The sequence below is a fragment of the Alligator mississippiensis genome, chromosome 2, assembly GCF_030867095.1.
Source record: "Alligator mississippiensis isolate rAllMis1 chromosome 2, rAllMis1, whole genome shotgun sequence".
Classification (NCBI taxonomy): domain Eukaryota; kingdom Metazoa; phylum Chordata; order Crocodylia; family Alligatoridae; genus Alligator; species Alligator mississippiensis.
In genome coordinates this window covers 24433777-24456581 of record NC_081825.1, presented here as the reverse complement: position 1 = coordinate 24456581, position 22805 = coordinate 24433777, and the positions used below count along the sequence as shown (strand labels likewise).

Below are 22805 nucleotides of genomic sequence, written 5' to 3'. Positions count from 1 at the left end.
CAGTGTGGGTACTGCATGCTGCATGTGCCCTGGACTGTATGCAGCATGTGTGCTGGCTCCAGCCCCATGCAATGCAGGCAGCACATGGTGACCCTAGCCCTGTATGTCAGTCCAGAGCATGGGCCGAGTGTGGTGTCTGTGCCAGGCTGGACCAAGTGCACCATATGCAATATGCATCCCAGATTGCCCCTGTGTGGCATATGCCAGCCCCAGCTCCTCATGACATGTGATGACATGTGATGCACAAGGCCAGTGTGGGGTGCATGGTCCATGTGGCCCCTGGGCCAGACAAGCTCTGTGTACTGTATCCAGCACATGTGGCCAGTCTGTGGGCCTGGTCAGGGCTGGCTCCAGATGCATCATGCAGAACTGGTCTAGCACAGGCACTTCATGCAGCGTGCTTCCAGACTGGCCCTACATACAGTATGCTGCTCATGTGCACTGACTCCAGCCTGTACTGTGTGCAGCCAATGCCAAACAGGCTCCGTGCACTGCATGAGACCCACAGGCAGAATGGCAGGCTGGATGATAAGGCTTCATGGTCTGGATTCTATGCATTTGCTGGATCTCTGACACTGCTCTATTTGCTGCTCAGCTTTCTGCTCCCTGCCTCATCTGATACTCTACTTTTTGCTACCTGCCTTCCCCACCTGATCTGATGTTCCTCTTTCTGCTATCTGCTTTATCTTTTACTGTGCTACCTGTCCCCTCTCCAGTTTGTTATGCACCACACACATAGACTTCTTGTGTGCCACTTGTGGCACCTGTGCCACAGGTTGGCTATCCTTGATTTGATTTGTGTACTAAACTGTAATGAATCAGCCTGGTTTTCCTTTAAGGAGGAGTGATAACTACCAAAAGGAGTTTTTATCCACATCTCTAGATCTGAAGGGCCATAAAACAGCACTTCAAGGGAGTGGGGGTGGGGAAGGGAGTGGTAAAGTAGGGAAGAGTAAAGTCGTCTCTAGGCTTTGAGAAATACAGAGACTATTCCCATTTTCCCCGCTCTTTCCTTCTCTAAAGGAAAAAAAACGTCCTTAAAGAAACCAAAAATGTCCTTAAAGGAACTTGTAAACACAAAGGGCAAAAAGGAAAGACGGGTAAGGTCTTGATTTAGTAAGTGTCTTGATTTCAATATATAACTCATGTGATCATGTATATGCTTCAGTATGTTGCAGAATGAAACCTAAGTCTGGGACTTACCCAGTATCTCCAACATGGACTTTTCCCCACCTCCACAAACAACCAGACACAAATTGACAGGCCAACAAACATGAGAAAGCAAAAAAAAGCGATAAAGGTCAGTTAGAGAGGTATGAGTTTTTGAGCTCTAGATTGAGATCGGGAAGGTATACAGACCCATAGGTTAAGAGTAGTGTTTCTGTAATTGTGCACGATGGCTCTTCACAACTATTTGTTCACCTTTAACTAGCTTCTTGAACTTAAAAATATGCAGTGTGGGGCAGGGCTTGGAAGTATTTGAAAGACAATGATTACAAATTTCATGAATATTCAAGAATATTTCAAGAATAAATTTCAAGAATATTTCATGGTGGGGCAGGGATTGGAAGTATTTGAAAGACAACTATTACAAATTTGTTTCATGCAATATTCTGAAATGGTTTGTGGCATGCTATTAGCCTCTTTTATTATAGTCCCCTTCCTTACTAATAATTTTTGTTTTAACTACCCTTACTGCTTTTTCTAGTTCAAGCACAATCTCATGACATATTCAGCAAAATGACATTTCTGATCAGGGCTTAGACTAAGATTTGGGGTGAGAATAGGGGGTTAAATTCTGCTCTAACTTGTAGATTGTGCAGTTACACGGACAGGCTGTAAATAAGGTAGAATTTGGCCTAGGTGATTGAGTACATAGTGGAAATGAGACAGACACTGTTTGCTACAGAGCTGTCTAATTTATTGGATGATACAGAAGCTTTAACTGTAGGAGAACAAAGGTGAAGCTGCCCAGGGCACATAGTATTGAGATATAAACAATATTTTTAATATACTGAGATATTCCTCAATTTTAATGCCAGAAAGGCAACACAGTCATCTAGGTCTGACGCTCAATTAGAGCAGCCTTAGCATCATCTGCTTGCATAACCTGAACCCAATTAAGGGAAAAGCCAAGTCACAAAGTCACGGTGTGCATGGAGTACCACACCATGCACTAAATCTGCCATGGACTCCAGAAAAAAAATCTCTATTGGTAAGAAAGTTGGACAATTCCTTTAACATAATTGCTCAGCACTGAACCGCTCTGATGTAGCCTCCTATGGAAAGAGAGCAGGCTTGTACAAGTGCTTAGTATCTGCAGCTGGCACTTCCAAAAATGGAAGAGAATCAGGGCCAGATTAACCCTTTAGAGGACCCTAGGCAAACAAACTTGTGGGCCCCAGGCTGGTCAAGACCCCCGCTCTCCACCCTGGCACTGCCGCTGGGGGGGAGTGGGGCTCAGAGCAATGTTGCCAAGTCTTATGAGAAAAAAAAAAAGCAGTATTGCTTTTAAAAACAAGCCCCAAACAAGCCCAATACATGTAAAAAAAAAGGGGAGAGTGGGGGTGGGAGGTTTGTAGGGGGGACAATAGGGTATGTTGGGTTGTGTATGTGGGAGGAGGGTTGTGGGGGCAGTGTGTGCGTGTGTGGGGTGTGAGGGAGGGTGGGGGGGGTATGGAGACTCTCACCACATTGCACACAGCTCCCACTGCCAGCGGCGGCTGCCTTTGGGCCCGTGCAGGCACCAGTGCCCCGTGATGCATGGCTCCGGGCAGCACTGCACAGTGGTGGCAAAAAGCATAGCCCTGCTAGCTTCCTCTCTTGCACCAGGCTTCACGCAGCCCACGTGAAACTCTGTGTTACCGGGGGGGGGGGGGAGGAGGGGAGTGGTGCACTCTGTAACCAGCTGCCTTCCCCATCCCCTGCCTGGCAGGGGGTCGGGAAGACAGCCAGCTCTGGGCTTTCCCCAGTAGTATGGAGCCCAGCAGAGGGGAGGCGGCTGGCAGGGCTGCGTTCCTTGCTCCCACTGTGCAGCGCTGGCTGGAGCTGTGCCCGGGCCTGTGCAGGCCACTAGTATCCCAAGGACTGCCGCTGCTGGCAGCAGGGGCTCTGCACCATGGTGGGGAGTGTGTGGAGTCCGTCCCCATGCCCTGCCCACCCAAGCTCCATGCTCCCACTGCCCCCCTAAGCACAGGCTCCATGCTCCCACCCAGCTGCAGCCGCTCCCCTCCCAGCACCCACCCTTTCCCTACTGGTGCCTGGAGCAAGCCAGAGGCTAGGGAAGGCACACAGATCCCAGGGGCGGCGGCAGCAGCAGCCCCACCTGGAAGGGAAGGGAGCAGGCCGGGGCCATTTGTGCCGCTGCAGAGGGAAGGACTGGGCCCCTCTGCAGCTCAGGTCTGTAGACATGTGTCCAGTTTGCCTATGCATGAATCTGACCCTGAAAAGAATCCTTTTAAAATTCAGAATAATTTGTAGGTGTCAAGCACCTTTTAAAGTAAAGGCCCCTCAGAACAAATGGATTGCTTCAACTTTAACTTCAAGCCTTCTATCATCTTCTGTTCTTTAAAGCAAATAAAGAAATACCTGACTTCTCCTAGAAAGAGAAAGGCATTATAAATGACGATGGAGCAATTGCTTCTATAAAGATAATGAAAACAAGAACAAATAGTTTTATTTTACATGGTGCTCAATTTCTAGGTGAGTCTCTCTGCATAATCAGGATTTGCTGCTCAATTACTTGTAGGTAGTAGAAGTGGAGAGGAATCAGAGGAGAAAAGGTAGTATTCATCTAATAGTGCAATTCAGGGAGGACAATCTACATGCAGTTTACAAAGAAAACCTTTTATATGTGCACAAAAATCATGATTGCCTGGCAGCATTCATTGTTTTCCACAATGGTGACAGAGATCTGTTCTATTTCTATTGATGTTACACAACGAGAAAGACCTTATTCTATAATGAAATGTAAAAAGCCATAACTTCAAGCCCTATAAATTATGTCTAGAATTTTCACTGAGAATCTGCATCCTAGTTGTTTCCCAAATTAGTACAAAGTAACTGTTTCTTCACTCTATAGCTAATATTTCATAGACAATTATTTCCCAGATGCTTAATTTTTAGTATGTATAGAGGAAGTGTGTGCACACACATGCACATAAAATATTCTTTAAAAGAAATAATATTATATATATATGAAACACATGATTTTCATTTTACTCATAATTATAATCACCTAAAAACCAGGCAGGTACTAATGATCCTTTTATGATTAGACTAATACATGTAACAGTTCTGTGCAAACAGTATATGCAAGATGTCTCAATCACTTAAATCCCATGTGGCTTATGTAGGGCATAAGCTTTTTGTGGATACTCTGCAATAAGATAAAACTAACCCTCTAGGTTCATATATATACACCCTGTTTTGGAGCCTACTGGTAAGTCTGAGCAGTATTACAGGAGCACAGTATTGCTGACAAGCAAGTAGTGAAATACTGAGACCAGGGCCTATGCCAGAACAGATTAAGCATAAGTAAGAGCCTTGTTATATGATAAGTTTGGGCAGTTCCTGGAGCTCTTAACCCCTGGACTGTCCACATGTTAATACCTTAAAGTGATTTTAAGTTAGGGGTGCTTTGATAAAGATTTTTTGGCTGATACCAATGGCCAATTATTAATAAGCCATATTGGCCGATACCGATCTGACTGCTGATATGCAGCCTGGCTGTTTGGAGAGCAGCATCCCGCTGGCAAGTCTAATGAGGGGGAAAGGGTGAGGGGAAGGAAGGGGCATGGGAGGGGCAGATTGAGGTCCCCGTGGTGAGGGAGGAGAGGAGCTGGGGCAGGGCAGGCACTGCCCAGTTGGAGTTGGGGCATGGGATGGAGCAGCAAGGAGCTAGCCCAGGGTGTATGGTGAGGAGGGAGGTGGCTCCCACTGCTGTGCACACCTCTGGGGGAGACATGGGGGGCGCATGCCCCCTGGATCTGTGTGCAGGGCAAGGCAGGCTGCTGCTGCGGGCTGAGGCCAGGGGTGGTGCCATTCTCTTCCCAACAGGGGGCTGGGCTGGGGCTGCACTTGGGGCAGGTGGCAATGGTACTGGGAGGGAGGGCTATGGGGTGGGCTGTGGCTACCCCAGTATTTGTGGTAGCCCCCCTTGCAGTGCCACCCTGAGCACAGCTCCAGCCCAGCCCCCTCACCAGGAATAGGTTGGTGTTGCCCCTGGCCTGCAGCAGCAACCCACTCTCACCCTGCACACAGATCCAGGGGACATATCTCCCCATGCCAGCCCCAGGGGCACATCCCCCCACCCGTGCCTCCCAGACCAGCTGCTCACAGCTCCATCCTGAGCCCCACCCCAGCTGGGCAGCGCCTGCCCCAGCCCCAGCTCCCCTGTTCCCTCACTGTGGGGGCCTCAATCTGGCCACCCCATGCCCTTCCCTCCCCCTGCCCCTTCCCCACCAACAGACTAACCAACCTGATGCTACTCTATAAGCTGCTGAGCTGGCCGCATGCATGCTGCAGCTGCACATGCACACAGCATTTATCTGGGACATCAGCCCAAAAAAGCCGATTGCTGATAATGTTAATTTTCCCTTTATCAGTGCCGATGCAATACAGACCTCTGTATCAGCGAACCTCTAGTTTTAAGCAGTCATTATGTGGCTCAAAGTTATGCCATTCCAGGGCAGGATTATCTCTGATCCATACTACCCAGCTCCTGTTTCATTAAGGTATGGCCACTCCTTACAGATGCACGACTCAAGATGAAGTACTCCATTATCCCAGGATCTCTCATTCCCACCCATACAGCAAGAATAGAAGCCTGTCCTGGCTCACCAGCCCTCTAGTGGCAACTCACAGCTGTAGCTGCTAGTCCTGTCCCTGCTCACCAGTCCCCTAATGGCAAGTCACAGCTGTGCAGGTGGGGGACAGTCAGAGAAGGTTTCTAGCCTAAGGGTGTGACTGCTCCAAACTCTAAGCTAGCACTAACATCAATCAACGGTTGTGCAGCTCACAGCATAAGGTGTAATAAGGACCTAAGATGCTGCCAGGGGCAATTTGACATGAATAATATTATCAAGTGATTGCAGGTTACAGGGTTTGGGATAAGTGATAAATAACTAGCAATTTCAGGTGACTGAGGATGAATAAGGGAGAACAAGAAACTATGGAAAGGAGTGTATGGCTACTTTAGTATTCTTTTGTGAAGTATGTACCCAATCACTGTGGAAGGTACATGAAATAAATACTCTAGCAACTAATTAAAATAAACAAAAAATAAGACTGGAAAGGACCTCTAGAACCACCAACTCCAGCATTTTGTGCTCTCAGTCTATGCTTTATCCAAAGATAAATTAAAATGATGGTTTTGAAATATGAGAAGTTAACCAGTAACATAGGAAGGATACCTAAGAAAGTAGGGGGGAAAATTTACAATATTTTACAAAAGATTGTAAAAAGGGAACATGTTCTCGAATGAATATGTATAACAATGAAGGGGATGAATGGTGCATCAAGGAGGCTTCTGGCGTAGTGCCATCCCAGGGTGATGATGGATTGCTGATCCAAGTTGCATCACTCAATCTCAGTTTTGTTGAGACTCCTTTCATTGGAAGGGCTGCATAATCCAGATGCAGGTTGTCGTGTTATACTTCTGTTAAAGTGTGCTAACAAAAGTGTTGTTACTTTCCCTCATGTGTCTCAATGTACTTGATAGGACCAAGACTTCTGTACTGTAGCTGTTGTTCTAGAGGAGGCTGAACTCTAATTGTATCCCAACTATCCAACTGGTTCAATAAAATAAATCTTTGCCTAGGGATATCTCTTAAAATCTAAGAAATCCTTTCCTCTCACACAATTTCTGGACCATCATGGCTAAAACATCACTCTTACACTACCCTATCATTTGACACAATTGGGTCATTATCCAAACACCCGATCCAGGTTTAGATCAGGCTACAGCTCTCATTAATTTAGTATCTGAGAACGTCAGATTTCTCATGAAAAGTCTGTAACAGAAATGAAGAGAATTTTGTCATCAAAAGAACTGCTTTCTTTCTTCCTGTTCCAGTGGAAGAGTTTGAGTTAAGGCTTTGGTGCCTTCCCAGCCTATACCTCTCAACACAACGGACGTCTCTCAAAGATCTGTTTTACAACCTTACAATAGGCCAAAATAACTTCACAATTAATAATAATTTCAGCTGTCAGTGGCACAGATGACCCAGCTTTCACTATGGCCTGTTAAGAAATGATGCCTGCCTCCATACTGTCATCCCAGGTAATATCTTTGGCCACAAGCCCTTCTAAATCCATGCAGCCATGAAAACAAAGTCATTCAGACACCACTGGAATTCAGTGGAATCAGTTCCTCTGCAAACTTTTGAATTACCCTATTAACTCTTCATTACTTCCCTGCCTCTAGACAATATCTCTAAAGATGGAATAGTTATGCTGAGCTACAATCATCATTGGAGAGTGATAGAATAAGTTATCACTTGTTATGTAGTCAGAGGAATATGCAGTTTAGAACCTGGGTAATTAAAAGCCAAATGATCAGAACAAGATAGAGGGAAAAAAATACACATGACCTCACATTAGGCCACAGTTAAGGTTTAATTTTCAACCTCCAAATATACAATCATTTCATTGTATATTCATTTTTTTTCACTTACTGAAGTGCTCCATGGCATGCTAGTCCCACTGGGATACCTGAAGAAAAATCTGGATTACTGACATGCTTGCTTTATATAGAAGACAATGGCTTTTCAACACAAGGTGGAGAGCAACAAAGAATTCAGCCCCTGTTCTGTGGTATCAGATCACAATCTATTACTAGTAGCATTATCAGTAGGTACAGAAAAATATATGACCACTTTTTTTGCTCTTGGCTTTTTTTCCCCCTTGCTCCAGATGCTTATGCTTTGTTTTTTTCTGACTGATTTGAAAGAACACACACTTCAACATCCCACCAGTTTCTATTAAAATCTTGTCTTTTCTGAAGATGCGAAAAGTACCGTTGCAACTGTCACTATTAGAAGTGATGATTCAAAACTCATTAGTTTTCTATTCAATGCAAGAACAGTTAATTAAAAAATACTAAAGTTACTTTTGGCAGCTACAAAGAATATGCACTATAAAGGTATTCACTCCGAGGTAGATGCAAATTCTTATCTATAATTCAGGTTCTGCATGAGTATAACATAGGCACTTTCCCCCAGGAGGGTGATTCAAATCAACAAGATGATGTTTACAACATTAACCTTACCATACAGAAGGGTGCCAGTAGCACCCATACTGATCCTTGGCTTCTACCCCACCCCCCGCCACACCAGGCTCTGGCTCTCAGCAACCCTGCCCAGCACACTAAAAATAGAAATCACAGAATCATAGAAAATTAGGATTTGAAAAACTGAAATACAATCAGCTCTCCTGGACTTCTTTCCCCCTCAGCCTGGCCTCCCAGGGGATCCTGCCCATCAGTTCTCTGAGCAAGTCCAAGTCTACTTTTCTGAAGTCCAGGGTCCTTACTCTGCTGCTCTCCATCCTTCCTTCCTTCCCTCAGGATCCTCAATCATCTCATGGTCGCTGCTGCCCAAGTTGTCATCCACTATCATCCCCACCAGTTTCTCCCAGTTTGGAAGCAGCAGGTCAAATCTGTGAGCAGCAGGTCAAGTTAGGCAATAGCTAGTTATGCTTCATGTTCACAGGAACCCTATGCAGTGAAGAGAAAGAATTAGGCTCTGCCAAAGGGCAATCCAGAGTGACTGTGTGCTGAGCAGTGAGTACCTAGAGCAGTGATTGTCAACCATGGTGCTGGGGCACCGTGGGGTGTTGTGAGAGCCCATTAAGGGTGCCACATCACCTTGCTCCTATGTGAGGTGGTAAACCCTCTGCTTCTGCATGCAGTGGCCTGAGCCTACCCCACCTACTTTGGAGGCACCTGCATTTTCTTCTTTGATGAATTGCATGGCACTTGAGAATCAATGAGCTTGAATATAAATTCAGAAAAGATATAGAGGGGTGCTTTGAAGCTAAGAAAGTTGAGAACCACTGATCTAGCTGGCTGCTGCCTTCCACCCCTTCCTTTGCCCCCATGCAACCCCCATACTAGCTACTCCCACACACCCAGCAGCCTGCTCTGCTGCAGGTAGGTGGATGCACAGATATCCGCACTTTGCAGCCTGGCTCATTCTCTCCACTCCTCCAACCCTCCCAAGGGCAGTGGGAGGGCCCACAGGGGTTGTTGCTAGCATATGTCTCAGTGGCGGTGGCTGCCCTTGCCCCCTCAGGTACAGAGGGGGGAAGGGGCAGTGGAAAGAACAGGGCATGGCAGCCCCTGCAGCTCTTACGTGGCAGCCCCTGCAGCTCCTACCAGGCTAGATCAGTGGTTCTCAACTTTCTTAGCCTCAAAGCACCCCTCTATATCTTTTCTGAATTTACATTCAAGCTCATTTGATTCTCAAATGCTGTGAAATTCATCAGTGTCACGGAGGGTGCCTTGAGGCTAAGAAAGCTGAGAACCACTGGTCAATAGGAAACACAGGGTACGTTGGAACTTCAGGCCTTCAGAGATGTCTCTAGCCTCAGAGGTCCCAGAGTGCCCTACAAAGAAGTATTCCTAAAGTATACTGACTGCATTGACTTTAAGATGTCATGCAGTACCCATGGCCACTTTCACTTAAAACCAGAGACAAAGGAAGTGCTATCACTTTTTGCAAAATGACCAAGCAGTAAGAGCACTCAGAGGAAGTAAAGAACCTAGATTTTAGGCCTTCAACAAACCTTCATCTCTAATTTTCCAGGACAATGCCCTTGCCACACAACTACAGACTCTAGTTCCTTCTCTCTAGATTACTTATGCACTTTACATTAAAACAAAATGAGAAATAATCCAGCCACAGGGACCAACACCCATAGCTTGCCTCCAGTCCAAAGGAATGCCCTCACCACTGGGTGACAGGGTCAGGATCCCTCTCGCTTGCTTTCCTAATGGCCCCCTAAATCGCACATGCTTGGCGGACCATTGAGACAAATGGATAGTGCTCCCAGATTTTGTGGTTTAACCACTAGATTATCTGCAACAGTTATCTCTTTCCTGAAATTGCAGGTACAGCGTCTATGAGTGCTGTGCTCTGAACTGAGCTCAATGCTGTTGGTGCTTCTCCAGGGACTTAAGTAGTTTAGGCTCTTCCCTAAACTCTTCTTAAGTTGGTATGGAAGGCAGCAGCGAGAACTGAGCATTTAAGTGCTCAAACTGGATCATTTCTGAGAACACTCAGAAGCTTAAGGCACCTAGAGATATTTCAGCCTAAAACAGAGGTACTTAGTGAATTTAGGTGTTTAAGTAATGCTTTGTTTTGTGACTTAGGGACGTAGATTCAGCAAAAGTCTCACGTATTCACCTGAGTGGTTTGGATCTTGCCCTTAACAATTAATCCTAAAAAACCTCTTGGATGGGTACAGAAAACCCTCTGTTAGTATTGGCATCAAAAGTCTCGTTACACTGCAGACAATGGGAGCTTTCCCTGGATTTTAAGAGAAGCAGAATCAGGCCTAATGTAAATCAGACTAATACTTGAGTTCTTGCCAGTTCATACCTTTCCAAAATCAGATGTCTAAAGAGAGCTGGCATTCAATTCCAGATTTTCAGAAGGCTTCTCCCACAGCAGGGGAAGCGATCAGCTGTCCAGTGTGCTATGACTTACGTCTAGAATTAATAGCAGGCCCAAAATGTAGACACAAACTGCACCCTGATTCCAGGGAAGAGGACACTAAACTCCTACCCCCCAAATCAGCAGGTTGAGTTACTGAAAGCAATTTTATTGTGTTTTCTTTTAAACCCAAAATCTTTGATATAGGCATGAGTTTATTGCCTACCCCATCATACTGTTTCTAAACTCCAGGACACTAAGGGTGACTTGGCTAAGTTAGCGGTATTTGGATAAGAACTGTTTCTATAGGGAGCATGAAGTATGCCTGGTTTGAAAAGCTGGGGTCAGCTTGAAGGGAGCTGTGATAATTTATAACATTAGCGGGCCTGTCCCAGTGTTTCTTGTGTAACAGGATGGCATGATTCTTTTGCTGATCTGCACCGTAAGCTCTGCCATTGGAAACTAACAGAGAGACACTAATTGATTCACTCTTGTAACATGCGTTCAGGCATTGAGCCCGATGGAGATAGCATGGATATGTCTGCATGGCACACGGGCTGCAATCCTGAGGCATGCCATGCTAGCTCTGCACATTGTAGCTTCCATAGCACTGCAGTGTCATTTCTCAGCAGCAACAACTTCTTAACTTTCTTGCAGCAAGAGCTCATTGGCCCCACACAGCACTGCACTAAAACATGGACACTATTTCCAATTTGGGAATTAGTACATGCAGAGCTAGCATGGCACTGTCCTGTATCTTATAATTATTCCCTCTCTGTTTTTGTGTCTGTCTATACAGCTTTTCCAAAACTCTTGAGAGCAAGCCCCCACCCAACCACTCCTGCTTCACACACCAAACCCAGAAATTAGGCAGTGAAGTTGCCCAGGGGGCACCCTCTGTTGCTACTCTTGAGCATACAGGAAACAGCTTGAAAACTTGTGGGAACTGCCAAAGGGGCTTCTGTGTTTTGGTACATGCAAAGTGGGAGCTGGTAGATAGGACCACGCTTCCTGGTGGTGCTCTCAGAGTGTTGTGGAAGTAGAAAAGGAGTACTTTGAATGTGTTCCTAGGGAGAAAGAAGAAAACATGGTTGTGTCTTTATTTTGCAATTTCAGATAGCAGCAGCAGAGGGGAGGTGGGGACTTAGGAGAATTCTTCCCTGTAAATTGTGTTGAATCCAAGCATTTGGTGTTACAGATGAAAAACTGGGCAGAAAGATTGTAGATTTAATTTGAATAAAGTCCTATCATTGGGAACTGCATTTTAAAAAGCAATTTAGCCTCAGTACATCTGCATTTAATCTCTGTAGCAGATTGTCCTTAAGAGCTTCCTTGTGCTGTAATTTTAGCTCACATTGTTAGGAAACAAGAAGTTAAATAGTTTAATCACTGTAGTTTTTCCTGACCTTTCATGGAACTGTTTCAAACTGAACTGTAGACTTCACCAGCCTGCCAAGTGCTAAATTTGAGAACATCCTAGTAAAAAAATTAGGTTTCATTTATAAAACCTAATGAAGGAATTGAAGATTTAATTGTACCTTGTAGAAAACCCCCCAATATTAAAGAGTTTCTCTTTTTTTTCCCTTAGTTGAAGAAGAAACTCTGGGTCTAGAAAATACTGATACCATGAAGAAAGAGCACCAGAATCTTGCCACATGGTAGTGTGTTTATAGATGAAATCTTTATGCATGGTGAGACTGAGAAGGCTCTGGTCAGCTGAGTGTCATCCTTCAAATAGCCAATTATAAATTCAATATTTAGCAATCTAAAATGGGAAACACCACTTTTTTCTCTTTACAGCTTTTTTATCTTTGTCTTTTGATCTTTATTCTTTGTCAACAGACTTGACTCCAAAAAAAAACATATTTTGGGTTACAGTGGAAAAAACAACTGATAACGTAGGATTCAATAAAGTGTTTTATAAAAATGGCTTCCTTTTAAACACTGTATTATAGAATTATAGAAAATCAGTTTGAAAGGGATGTTAAAACATCATCTGGGCCACGTATCTGTGTAGGTACTTGGCAGTTCCAGCCCATGGAGAATTCCCTGCTGCCACAGACAGACGGCTATAGTGACTGCAGCACAGGCACATGTTCTCTTCCAGGTCAGTCTGTTCAAAACTCAGCTAATGGCATTTGCAAAGGCCAGTTGTCAAGGGCAGTCTAGTAAACACTAAAAAAGTAAAGCAGCATCAGTATGTGAGGAGAAGAGATCCAACCACAATGGAAACTTCAGATCCTTCACATTTCAGTGGATCGGGCAATGTTGGGCACAAAGTTCACAAAATATTTTTGAAAGTTTGACTACTGGTCATGAGATAATATATACAGATAGCAATGAATGTACTGTATAGGCCTTATAAATTGTGGCATGATAGTAAAACTAACTGCATGAGAGGGACACTCCCTCAATAGCCTGTCGAGATTGTTTTATCTCTTAGCTTCACCAAGGATGCATGGCTTTTGTCTTTTGAAAAAGAATATACAAATTATATACACTTTTCAGTTAGCGAACATACCTGCAAACAGCGCACACAAAACAGTCTGGGTGGTAGGTTTTCCCCAGGGCTGAAACCACTTCCCCCTCAATGAATTCATCACAGCTGAAGCACCGTGTGCCATAGAGTCTTTGATAGTCCAAAGTACAGATATAGTCTCCCTGTCTCACAAAAAATCCTCCTTGAGCCAGGTCACATCCACAAGCTACATGGAGAGAAAAGACAGAGAGATTCAGAAGCCTCAAAAACAAGCTGCACATGAAAGAAAATCAACCTTCATACATGATCAGAGTATATATGTATGCTACAGAAGCATCACATTTTGAGGGTTTCTATTCATAGAATACCTACAAAATTGCTATCCCTATTGGTCATCATCATACATACTGTGCATGTTAACAGGCTTATTTTATTCTATATAAAACATTAACCACACTCTGAGAGGCCTGACTGTTGAAAGCTGTGCTCCCAGGACACATACTGTGTTGGGAGGCCACTCACCTACATTTACAACGATAAATGAATGTATAAAAGATGCAAAGCCTTATGATCCAAAGTATTACACAACCAGTAATTTATGACAGGCTGTTACCAAGGCTCTTTTGCAAGTCCACCCCCAAGGTCTCTCTAAGTACTGGAAGGATAAAACCCCACCAGTACTAGAAGGATAAAACCAGGTCATGTTACCAGAAAAAAGAGAAAGGACAGAGCCAAGAGCCTGTGTGAGATTTTAGCAACAAAAGATTATCTACATCCAAATGGATCTGCACGTTCAAAGGGGCCTAAAATGTTAATGCTCAGACTGGATCTTTATAATATTAAGACTGTTATACTTTTTCAAAGTTACAACAACATACCTGTCAACTGCTCTGACTTCATTTCTGAAAGTGAGGTAGTATTTGCAGTAACACTGTTCTGGCTCAAGTTCCCTCATTAAGGAATAACAAGACATTTCTGAGTCTCCAGAGGGTCATCCTAGTCCTATTATGGGGGCACTTAACATACCCAGAGGCGGCAATGGAATTGCTTCTACACGTCAGTTATGTAACTCAGAGTTGGATGCAAGCTGTATTTCCGTTGCCCACTGGGTAGAAAATAATTCTGTCTCTACTTTCTGAGAATCATCAGGGAGAGGAAGGAGATGGACTCTTTGCAATGCTTTGCTGATCACTATCCTGCGATTTTGTTTTTTGACTGAGTACCTCCTCTAGCTCACAATTATTTTTGGCTGCACAAATGGCTATGGAGAAAATCCACAAGAGTTAGTGCTGTTTCAGACAGAAATAATGCCCCACCACATTCTCTCATGGAAATCAGCTATCTCATTACTCAGAGCCCCAGCTCTCAGGGTCTCTGAAGGAGGAGATGCCACAGGATCTCAATGAGGAAACATGGAGAAGCCACTGATGTACGGTTTCTTTCTCCTATGTTCCCCAGGACACACTTGATCTCATCCTCTGGCACTTGTAGAAGTGAAGAAAAGCATAACTGAACTATATATCATTTGTCACTATTCTGGTTTGTTGTGCTATTTAAACTGAGCAATAAGCAAACACAAATCAATACATATCTGCTGCTAATGCGGATGAAAAGACAAAATGTAGTCAAAAGCATCCATAACAAGATGTTTCACAGGACTGGTACTTTTATATGCTGTTAAAAAAATCAGGTGAAATCTTGGTCCTATTGAAGACAGATTGGATTTAACCCCAGAAATATTTCCCTTTTTCCAGGCCCACCATGGCAATAGGGCTAGAATTCTTTTGTTTTTACTATCCATATCCAGGGGGAAATGTGTGCCCGTGTCTCCTCCTTTCTTTGGATTCTTAGAAGAAATCACAGTCAAATTACTTCTTCCCCTTCCCCTCACCTTTTATTAGAGACAGATAAACAAGACATGTTGGACAGACTTCAAAACAGAAACTCTGCTTGGATTCAGCTTAGTCTTATCAAGCTTCTCTTAACGTTGTGTTCATTTCAGTTTCCCTGATCACTGAAAGCAGCTGAGTTCAATAACGCGGAACACGATTTGGTCAATAAAACACGTCTTGTTTTGAGCTGTGCATATGCTCGTAGCAGAACATGTGTATGCATGAATAGCAAAATGAAGGTTAAGATTTATTTTCCAAATACGATGTTCTAATATCTATTATTTTAAATTGTGAATTTAAATATATTGACTTGAAAAGGCCATCATGAAATGTACAGTCCTAGGGAGAAGGGCATATGAACAGTGGTAAGTATAACAGACAAGTAGGATGACCAAATAGTGAAACATGAGAACTAACCAGGAAGTTTCATAATCAGATTAAAGGCAAATTAGCAATATACAACTACACAAATGATTTGGAGTCACCAGGGCAAATAGTTTTAACCCTACACAAGGCAACTTCAAGATGACGGATTTCTTAGAAAAAGGACAGATCCAATCGCTCTGGATTTCAGTAAAGCATTTGATATGGCTCCACGTGGAAGTACAGTGAAACTGAAGAGGATGGGGATTAGTACAATTGTTAACACAGGTCTGAATCTGGCTAAAGGGGAGATGATGACAACACACTTGCATTGAAAGGAGAAGTGCTAGGGAAGAGGATCAAGGTTCAGTATCAGGAAAGACTGCATTTAATATTTTTATTAATGGCTTTGGCACAAGCAGCAGGAGCATGCTAATAAAATTTGTTTGTGTACCAGGTTGGGAGGCATTGTGAAGGCAGAAAAGGATAAGAGAGTCACACTGGAAGAGCTAGATGACTGTGAAAACTAAAGGGCTATGAGGATGACTAGGGGTATGGATAACCTGTCTTATTAAAGCAGGGGATAAGGGCTCAGCTTGTTTAGACTAGTAAACACACACCAAAATGAATTAGGATTGCTCTGGATCAGGGCTGTCCAACTTTCAACCTATAGGCCATATACAGATTGTGAAGGGTTAAATTGTAGCACCAACAACAACCAGACTCTGCAGGCTCTGGGTCCCTCTCCCTTCCTTCAGCTGTTGTTTCCTGCCCTTGACTTAGGGGTCATGGGCAACTGGTGCCGTCTTAGTGTGGGTGGGGTGGGGGGATGTGCCTCCCCAGTGACCAGTCAGCGACCAGTAGGGGGGGTCCCCTGCAGCCAATCTTGCTTCCTGGGGGGAAGAGGGGGATCCCCCCACAGCAAAATTTACTGACTGGTGAGCGGGCGCGCTGCTCCCAAAAGTGGCCAGAGCCTACATGCCTGTCACCTGAGCAGGGAGTGTGGCCTGACAGGGGATGCACCAGTGCTCTCAGGGGGTGCACGCACAGCCCCATGCACGCCTTACATATTACCACTGTTAGGGGTGAAGCACTGTGGAAATGCAGGGAACCAAGGGTAAGCCTCAGGCCCATGGTTTAGCAGGGGTGAAGAGGCAGGCAGGACCACAGGAGCATGGTGTAGCAGTGTGGCACCCATGTGGGTGTGCAGTTTAGTGGTGGGGAGGGTCATGGGCATGCAATGAAGCAGTGCTGATGGGCAGTTGTAGGCATATGCTGTGGGTGTTTGCAGGTAAGTGGTGCAGTGGTGTTGGGGGATGGGAATCCATAGGATGTGCAGCCAGGGGGCAAAGGGAGGGTGTCATGTCTTGCTTTGCTGTAGCATGTAGGATGTGTAGCCATTAACTCCTTGGAAGATGGACATTGGATAAGCATACTGGGGGTGGAGTAGAAAGATAAACACCAGAGAGGGAGGAGAGCAAGGTACACTTAAGACAATGTTGGCACATAAGCAATGGGTGTAAACTGGCCAGGAATACATTTAGGCTGGAATTTAGAAGATAGCTTCTAACTATCAGAAGAGAGGTATTCTAGAAGAGCAGGCAAGAAACCTACCTAATGTTAAGATGGATCTGAATCCATTTATGAAATATACTACATTTTGTCATATCCTGATGTAGCAGGGAACTGGAATCCATGAATAAAGCCCCCTTTGTGATACTGGTAGTTTGCCTTCCTAACAAAAAGCCCCACAATATTTAGTAGAGGCTACTATCTAGTAGAGATACTGGCTTCTTAATGAAAGTGACAATACTGAGGCAGAGAGATAAAGGTAAAGATATCAGCTAAGCTCTCAGGAAAAAAAAAAAAAAGGTGTATGATTTAAAAAATTGCTTTTGGATTATTTCAAAGAATACAATGTAATCCATAAAATGTCATTTTAAAATCCACCTCTGTATTTTTCTTTTAATACACGACAATTTAAAATAAAGTTATTCTGTTTTATTAAGGTAAGGACATTGTCATTTTTTTCCATAAATGCAATATTTATTAAACATGAAAATAATAAAAGAACCCAGAACTAATTTATAAAAGTATAAATTTTTATACAACTGCTCTGAGTGTATGAAATCCCAATCCCTTCAGTCACGTAACTACGTTAAAAGAAATTTTCTTTTCCATTGGCCATGTTAGTGTATATGTAATATTATAGGAGTGGATTGTCTGCTGAGATATATATGCTTAATAGGCCTGTGCAAAGCGGCTAGTATTTGCTTCAGATTCAGTCGATTTGGGGGACAGTGATTTGATTTGGTAATTTGAATCACTGTCCTAAATTTATTCAGCTGAATCTGATTCAGAGATTCAGCCACCGCCGAATCGGCCGAATCTCTGAATCAAACAGGCCCCATCCCCTGCCCACTCTCCCAGCTCCATCAATGGTTTCCCTGCCTGTCCCCAGCATCCTGACTCTTTAAAAAAAAGCCCTGCACTCACCGGCTCCTGCCAGGTGATGGTGGGCAATCCCTGCTGCCTCCTACTGCATGGTGGGCTCTGCCATGAGCCCCCAGAAACCCTGATGGCCACTACAGCAGCCGGTGAGTACAGGGCTTTTATTTATTATTTTTTTTAAAAGAACCAGGAGCTGGGGCCAGGTGGGACAGCCATTGATGGGACTGGGAGAGCGACAGGAGATGGGGGATTGTGGCAGAGCCCTCCCACGCAGCGTGGGGCAGCGGGGATCACTCCCTCTACCTGGCAGGAACTGGAAAGTGCAGGGCAATTTTTGTTGTTGATGTTGTTAAAAGCCGGGATGCTGGGACCAGGTGGAGCAGCCAGACAGGGCTGGAAGAGTGGGCGGGGGTTGGGGGAGCACTCAGAGGGGTTGGGGGGGAACCTGGCAGGGGTCCCCCCATGGCCCCCTCCCCACTCCTTAACCTGTCCCCACCCCCTACTTACTGCCATACAGCCTGGGTCCAGCTTCCTGCAGTGGTGAGCAGGGACTGCCCGAATTTCCAAAGCTCTCCAAATCTTTTCCAAATCAATTCAGAGACCTTCGATTCAATTCAGATCTTTTTATTGGTCTCCCAATTTGATTCAGATTTGGAGATTTGGCCACCGAATGGTCTATATGTTTGTCACTCAACTGTGATTAGATCAGCTCTTTAGCTCATTAAGACAATCATGTCTCCTCTTGTACATCAATGACTGGTGATTCAATTTAGAGCATGAAAAATATATTTTTGAAAGAGAACCAAATATGATTTAATATGTCTGTTATAATATTGGTTGCTTTCATGCCATCACTTCTATGATAACAACTTTCAAAGACTTGAGCAAAATTGAGTTTTAAATGTGTCACATAGAGGTAAACTATTTTTTTCTCCACGGTAAATTGTAACGAATATGGATATTTTCCATGAAATGTTAGGTTTATTGAAAAACAAGTTGTCAAAAATGTTTTGAGGAAAATTTTAAAGTATCTGAACATCATGCACTTCTTTTATAGCTGTGAACTTGACAGGACTGTTATTAAGGTCCATCAACAAGTATTGATTTTCAGTGTCTTAGCGTCTAAATTGTTTAATGTGATTTGTTCTAAATCTTGATATCACTTAAGCTTTCCTGAACTTGGTTCTTGCACATGGTTACCAGCAATTCCAGGGTACATGCCAGGCTTCAGTACGGAAAACAACACTCCTACAGAAGAGGTGTGATTGATCGAGAAAGCTGAGCAGAATGGGCATGCACACTCTTCCCTCAATACTTTACTGTATTTTCTTGCATACAACATTCACCTTCTCCCCACCCACCAAGACTGCAGCGCATGCATTAAGAGAGGAAGCTGATTTTCTGACCAAGACAGAAACACCCTGCTTTGATTCCTGCTCCAAAAGACAGCAACAGCAACAGCAACATTACTATTTATGCTGAAGTATGCAGCTACTATTGAGCCTGCACTTTAAGGCTACATGTTATGGGTTCATACACAGTTAGCATATACCACTATTTTTAAACTTTTGCACAAAGACACTTGTATTATTCTAGACACAAATTTATTCTTGACTGCAGGCAAGCAGCTGGTATGCCTGCTCTCTTTTTCACATGTATTTGTTATAATAAAGTGGTCTGCTGGAATGGAGGTGGTGCAGGATGGAGTATTGGCTACTAACATTTTAATAAAGCTGCAAGATTTCAGTCACATGGACTTCCTGACTCCTTACAAACTGCACAATCACATAAGGCCTGGCACCACAGAAAAGTGAAACTACTTAGTGTAATAGTACTTGAATAAAAAAAATGAAACCACATTACTGGCCACATTACAGCTTTATATTAATCGTTCCTTCATACTGCAAGGATGGATATGGACACACAATGCACCCATTATTTTCCTTGCTCCCCTAGATCCTGCTACAATGGCATGTCTACATGAGACAGTGACTGTGCAATAGCCTGATACTCCCACAAAGTAGTGTTGTGTGGCAAAAACCATGATGTGACATTACTGTGTAGTAGTATTAGGGTACTGCACAGTAGCGTTACAAGAAAGCAACAAGGGTGATGTTCTGATGGGGGGCTGCTATAGAGCACCAGACCAGAAGAAAGTGGTGGATGAGGCTTTCTTCAAACAGCAAGCAAAAATTTCTTGATCACAGGCCCTGGTTCTCATGGAGGACTTCAATCACTTTGACATCTGCTGGGAGGGCAATACAGTGGTGCACAGACAATTCAGGAAGTTTTTAGAGAGTACTAGGGACAACTTTCTGGTGTAAGTGCTGGAGCTGCCAACAAGGGCTCAAGCTCTTCTCGACCTGCTGCTCATAAAGAGGGAAGAATTGGTGGGGAATGTAGTAGTGGGTGGCAACTTGGGCAGCAGTGACCATGAGATGATAGAGTTCAGGATCTTGAGGAGAGGAAGATTGGAAAGCAGCAGAGTAAGGACCCTGGGCTTCAGAAAAGCAGACTTTGACTTGCTCAGGAAACTCATGGGCAGGATCCCCTGAGAAGCCAGACTTAGGGGGAGAGGAGTTCAGTAGAACTGGGTGTACTTTAAAGAAGCCTTAGTGAGAGTGCAGGAACAAACCATCCCTATGCACAGGAAGAATAGCAAGTATGGCAGAAGAGCAGCTTTGCTTAGCAGGGAACTCTTGTACCTTGATTTTAGCAAGGCTTTTAATGCGGCCTCCCACAACATTCTCACAGGCAAGCTATGAATGAACTGTAAAGTGGACAGAAACCTGGCTGAAGCATCGGGCTCAGAGTGTAGTAATCAATGGCTTAATGTCTACTTGGCAGCCGGTATCAAGTGGAGTGCCCCAGGGATTGGTTCTGGGGCCGGTTTTGTTTAATGTTTTCATCAATGACCTGGATGATGGCATAGAGTGCATCCTCAGCAAGTTTGCAGATGACATCAAGCTGGGGGACTAGTAGATATGCTGGAGGGTAGGGCTAGGATTCTGAGTGATCTAGGCAAATTGGAGGATTGGGTCAAAAGGAATCTCATGAGGTTCAACAAGGACAAGTGCAAAGTCATGCAGAGAGGGTGGAACAATCCCATGTACCAGTACAGGCTGGGGGCTGACTGGCTGGGCAGCAGCTTTGCAGAAAAGGCCCTGGGGGTTACAGTGGACAATAAGCTGAATATGAGCCAGCAGTGTGCCCTTGTTGCCAAGAAGGCTAATGGCATACTGGGCTGCATTGGTAGGTGCTGCCAGCACATGACTTCTGAGGAAACTGGGCTTATTTAGTTTAGAGAAGAGGAGACTGAGAAGGGACTTAATAGCACCCTTCAACCAACTGAAGGGGGGGGTTGAAAGAGGATGGAGCTAGGACTGTTCTCAGTGGTGGCAGATGACAGAACAAGGAGCAACAGTCTCAAGCAAGGGAAGTTAAGGTTAGATATTAGGAAGAATTTTCTCACTAGGAGGGTAGTAAAATTCTGGAATAGGCTACCCAAAGAGGTGGTGGAAGCTCCATCTTTGGGGGTTTTCAAAACCCAGCTAGACAAAGCTTTGGCTGGGATGATCTACTTGGGGATGGTCCTGCTTTGAGCAGGGGGTTGGGCTAGATGACCTCCTGAGGTCCTTTCCAACTCTAACTTTCTATGATTCTATGAAAAGGTTTTTGCCAGTGCTACAGTGTGGTAACTTGGGTTACTATGCATTTATCTAGTACATGCTTATACAAGTACTAAAAAAATGTGCAGTAACCACAGTGCAGTAATGTCTCGTATAGATATGGCCAGTGAGGATGAGTGGACTTTCTGCCTGCATACCTGAAAGCCACCAGCATTCCACATTTGCTCCCTCTGCAAATAGATACCTCAAGCCTCACGGATGTTGTACAAGGTGCAGGAGGCCATAGCAGTGTTGATGGTATTGGTCATACAGGCTTCCAAACAGCTTTGTAGGTGACCAGCATGCACCTGATTGTTCTGCAACTGCCAAGTTTCAAATTTAACTTTCTATTGCCTAACCCACTGACATCAAGGTATGGTTTCAGGAACCATGGCAGAAACGTATGGGCAAGGTCTCCTGAAGTAACAGAGGGCACAGAGACCCTGTCCATAATGTAATTACAATGGAATAAGGCCCCTGCTTGTTTCAACCAGTTACAAGATTCTCAGGACCTTGGATTCTTACCAATCCATTCCTGCTATTTCCCACATTTGTGTTAATTAATCTGCCTCTGTGGTCAACTGAGGATTGTAGAATAATGAGCAGTATTCTTTTCAGCTGCAATTCTTGCTTCTTCTGATGGACAAACTAGAAGCATATGTTTGCCATCATCCGGGGCAGCCAGATTTCTGTTGCATTGCTTATGTCTCCCTCCCCAGGTAAGTAAAAGTCACCTGGCAAACCTGGACAACTACAAGCCTGATTTGAGCTGCCAACACTAAACTCATTTATAATTGGTCTGTAGCAGTCTGAGTTAGCCAGCTTCTGGAGGTCAGCCTGGTTGTGTGCTAGTATAGCCTTTCTCAAATGCATGTTTTGGTGCTAGAGCTCTTGACACTGCTTCGTGAAAAACTCTTTAGTCATGCAGAAATTCTAGGACAACTTAGCAGCCCAAGTTTGCATGACTATATATATATAATCTCACCAGACACTGCTAATTAACTTGCACAAGAAGCAGCTGGCTACAAATGAGGCATCAAGTGACCCTTGCAGCACTCACTTTGCCTGTCAATTGTGTGATGAATGATTTCATCTCTGAGTCTTGTCAGATTCTGTGTTTAACTTCTGCTCCTGAAATGGCACTCAAAGTCTCAACAAATGTCTACTTTGATGCATAAGCAATTCACCTGGAAGCAGGCATGGCTCATTCATTCACAGCCATGTTGCAAGGAGCAGAAGTGAGCAGTGCTCAGGGTCAGTGATGCCTCAATTGGTTATGCTGGTGGGCAAAGAAAAA

The 22805-nt window shown here is 44.3% G+C and overlaps 1 protein-coding gene across 7 annotated transcripts in view; it reads right to left on the bottom strand.

The window, feature by feature from the left end:
- Positions 1–22805, bottom strand: part of ABLIM2 (actin binding LIM protein family member 2) — a 288079-nt gene that overhangs the window by 170170 nt on the left and 95104 nt on the right. For all 7 annotated transcript variants that reach the window (XM_059721545.1, XM_019479283.2, XM_019479273.2 and 4 more), the window contains exon 3: positions 13177–13360. In XM_059721545.1, coding sequence (XP_059577528.1) covers positions 13177–13360 — 184 coding nt within the window. The remainder of the gene's footprint in view (positions 1–13176; positions 13361–22805) is intronic.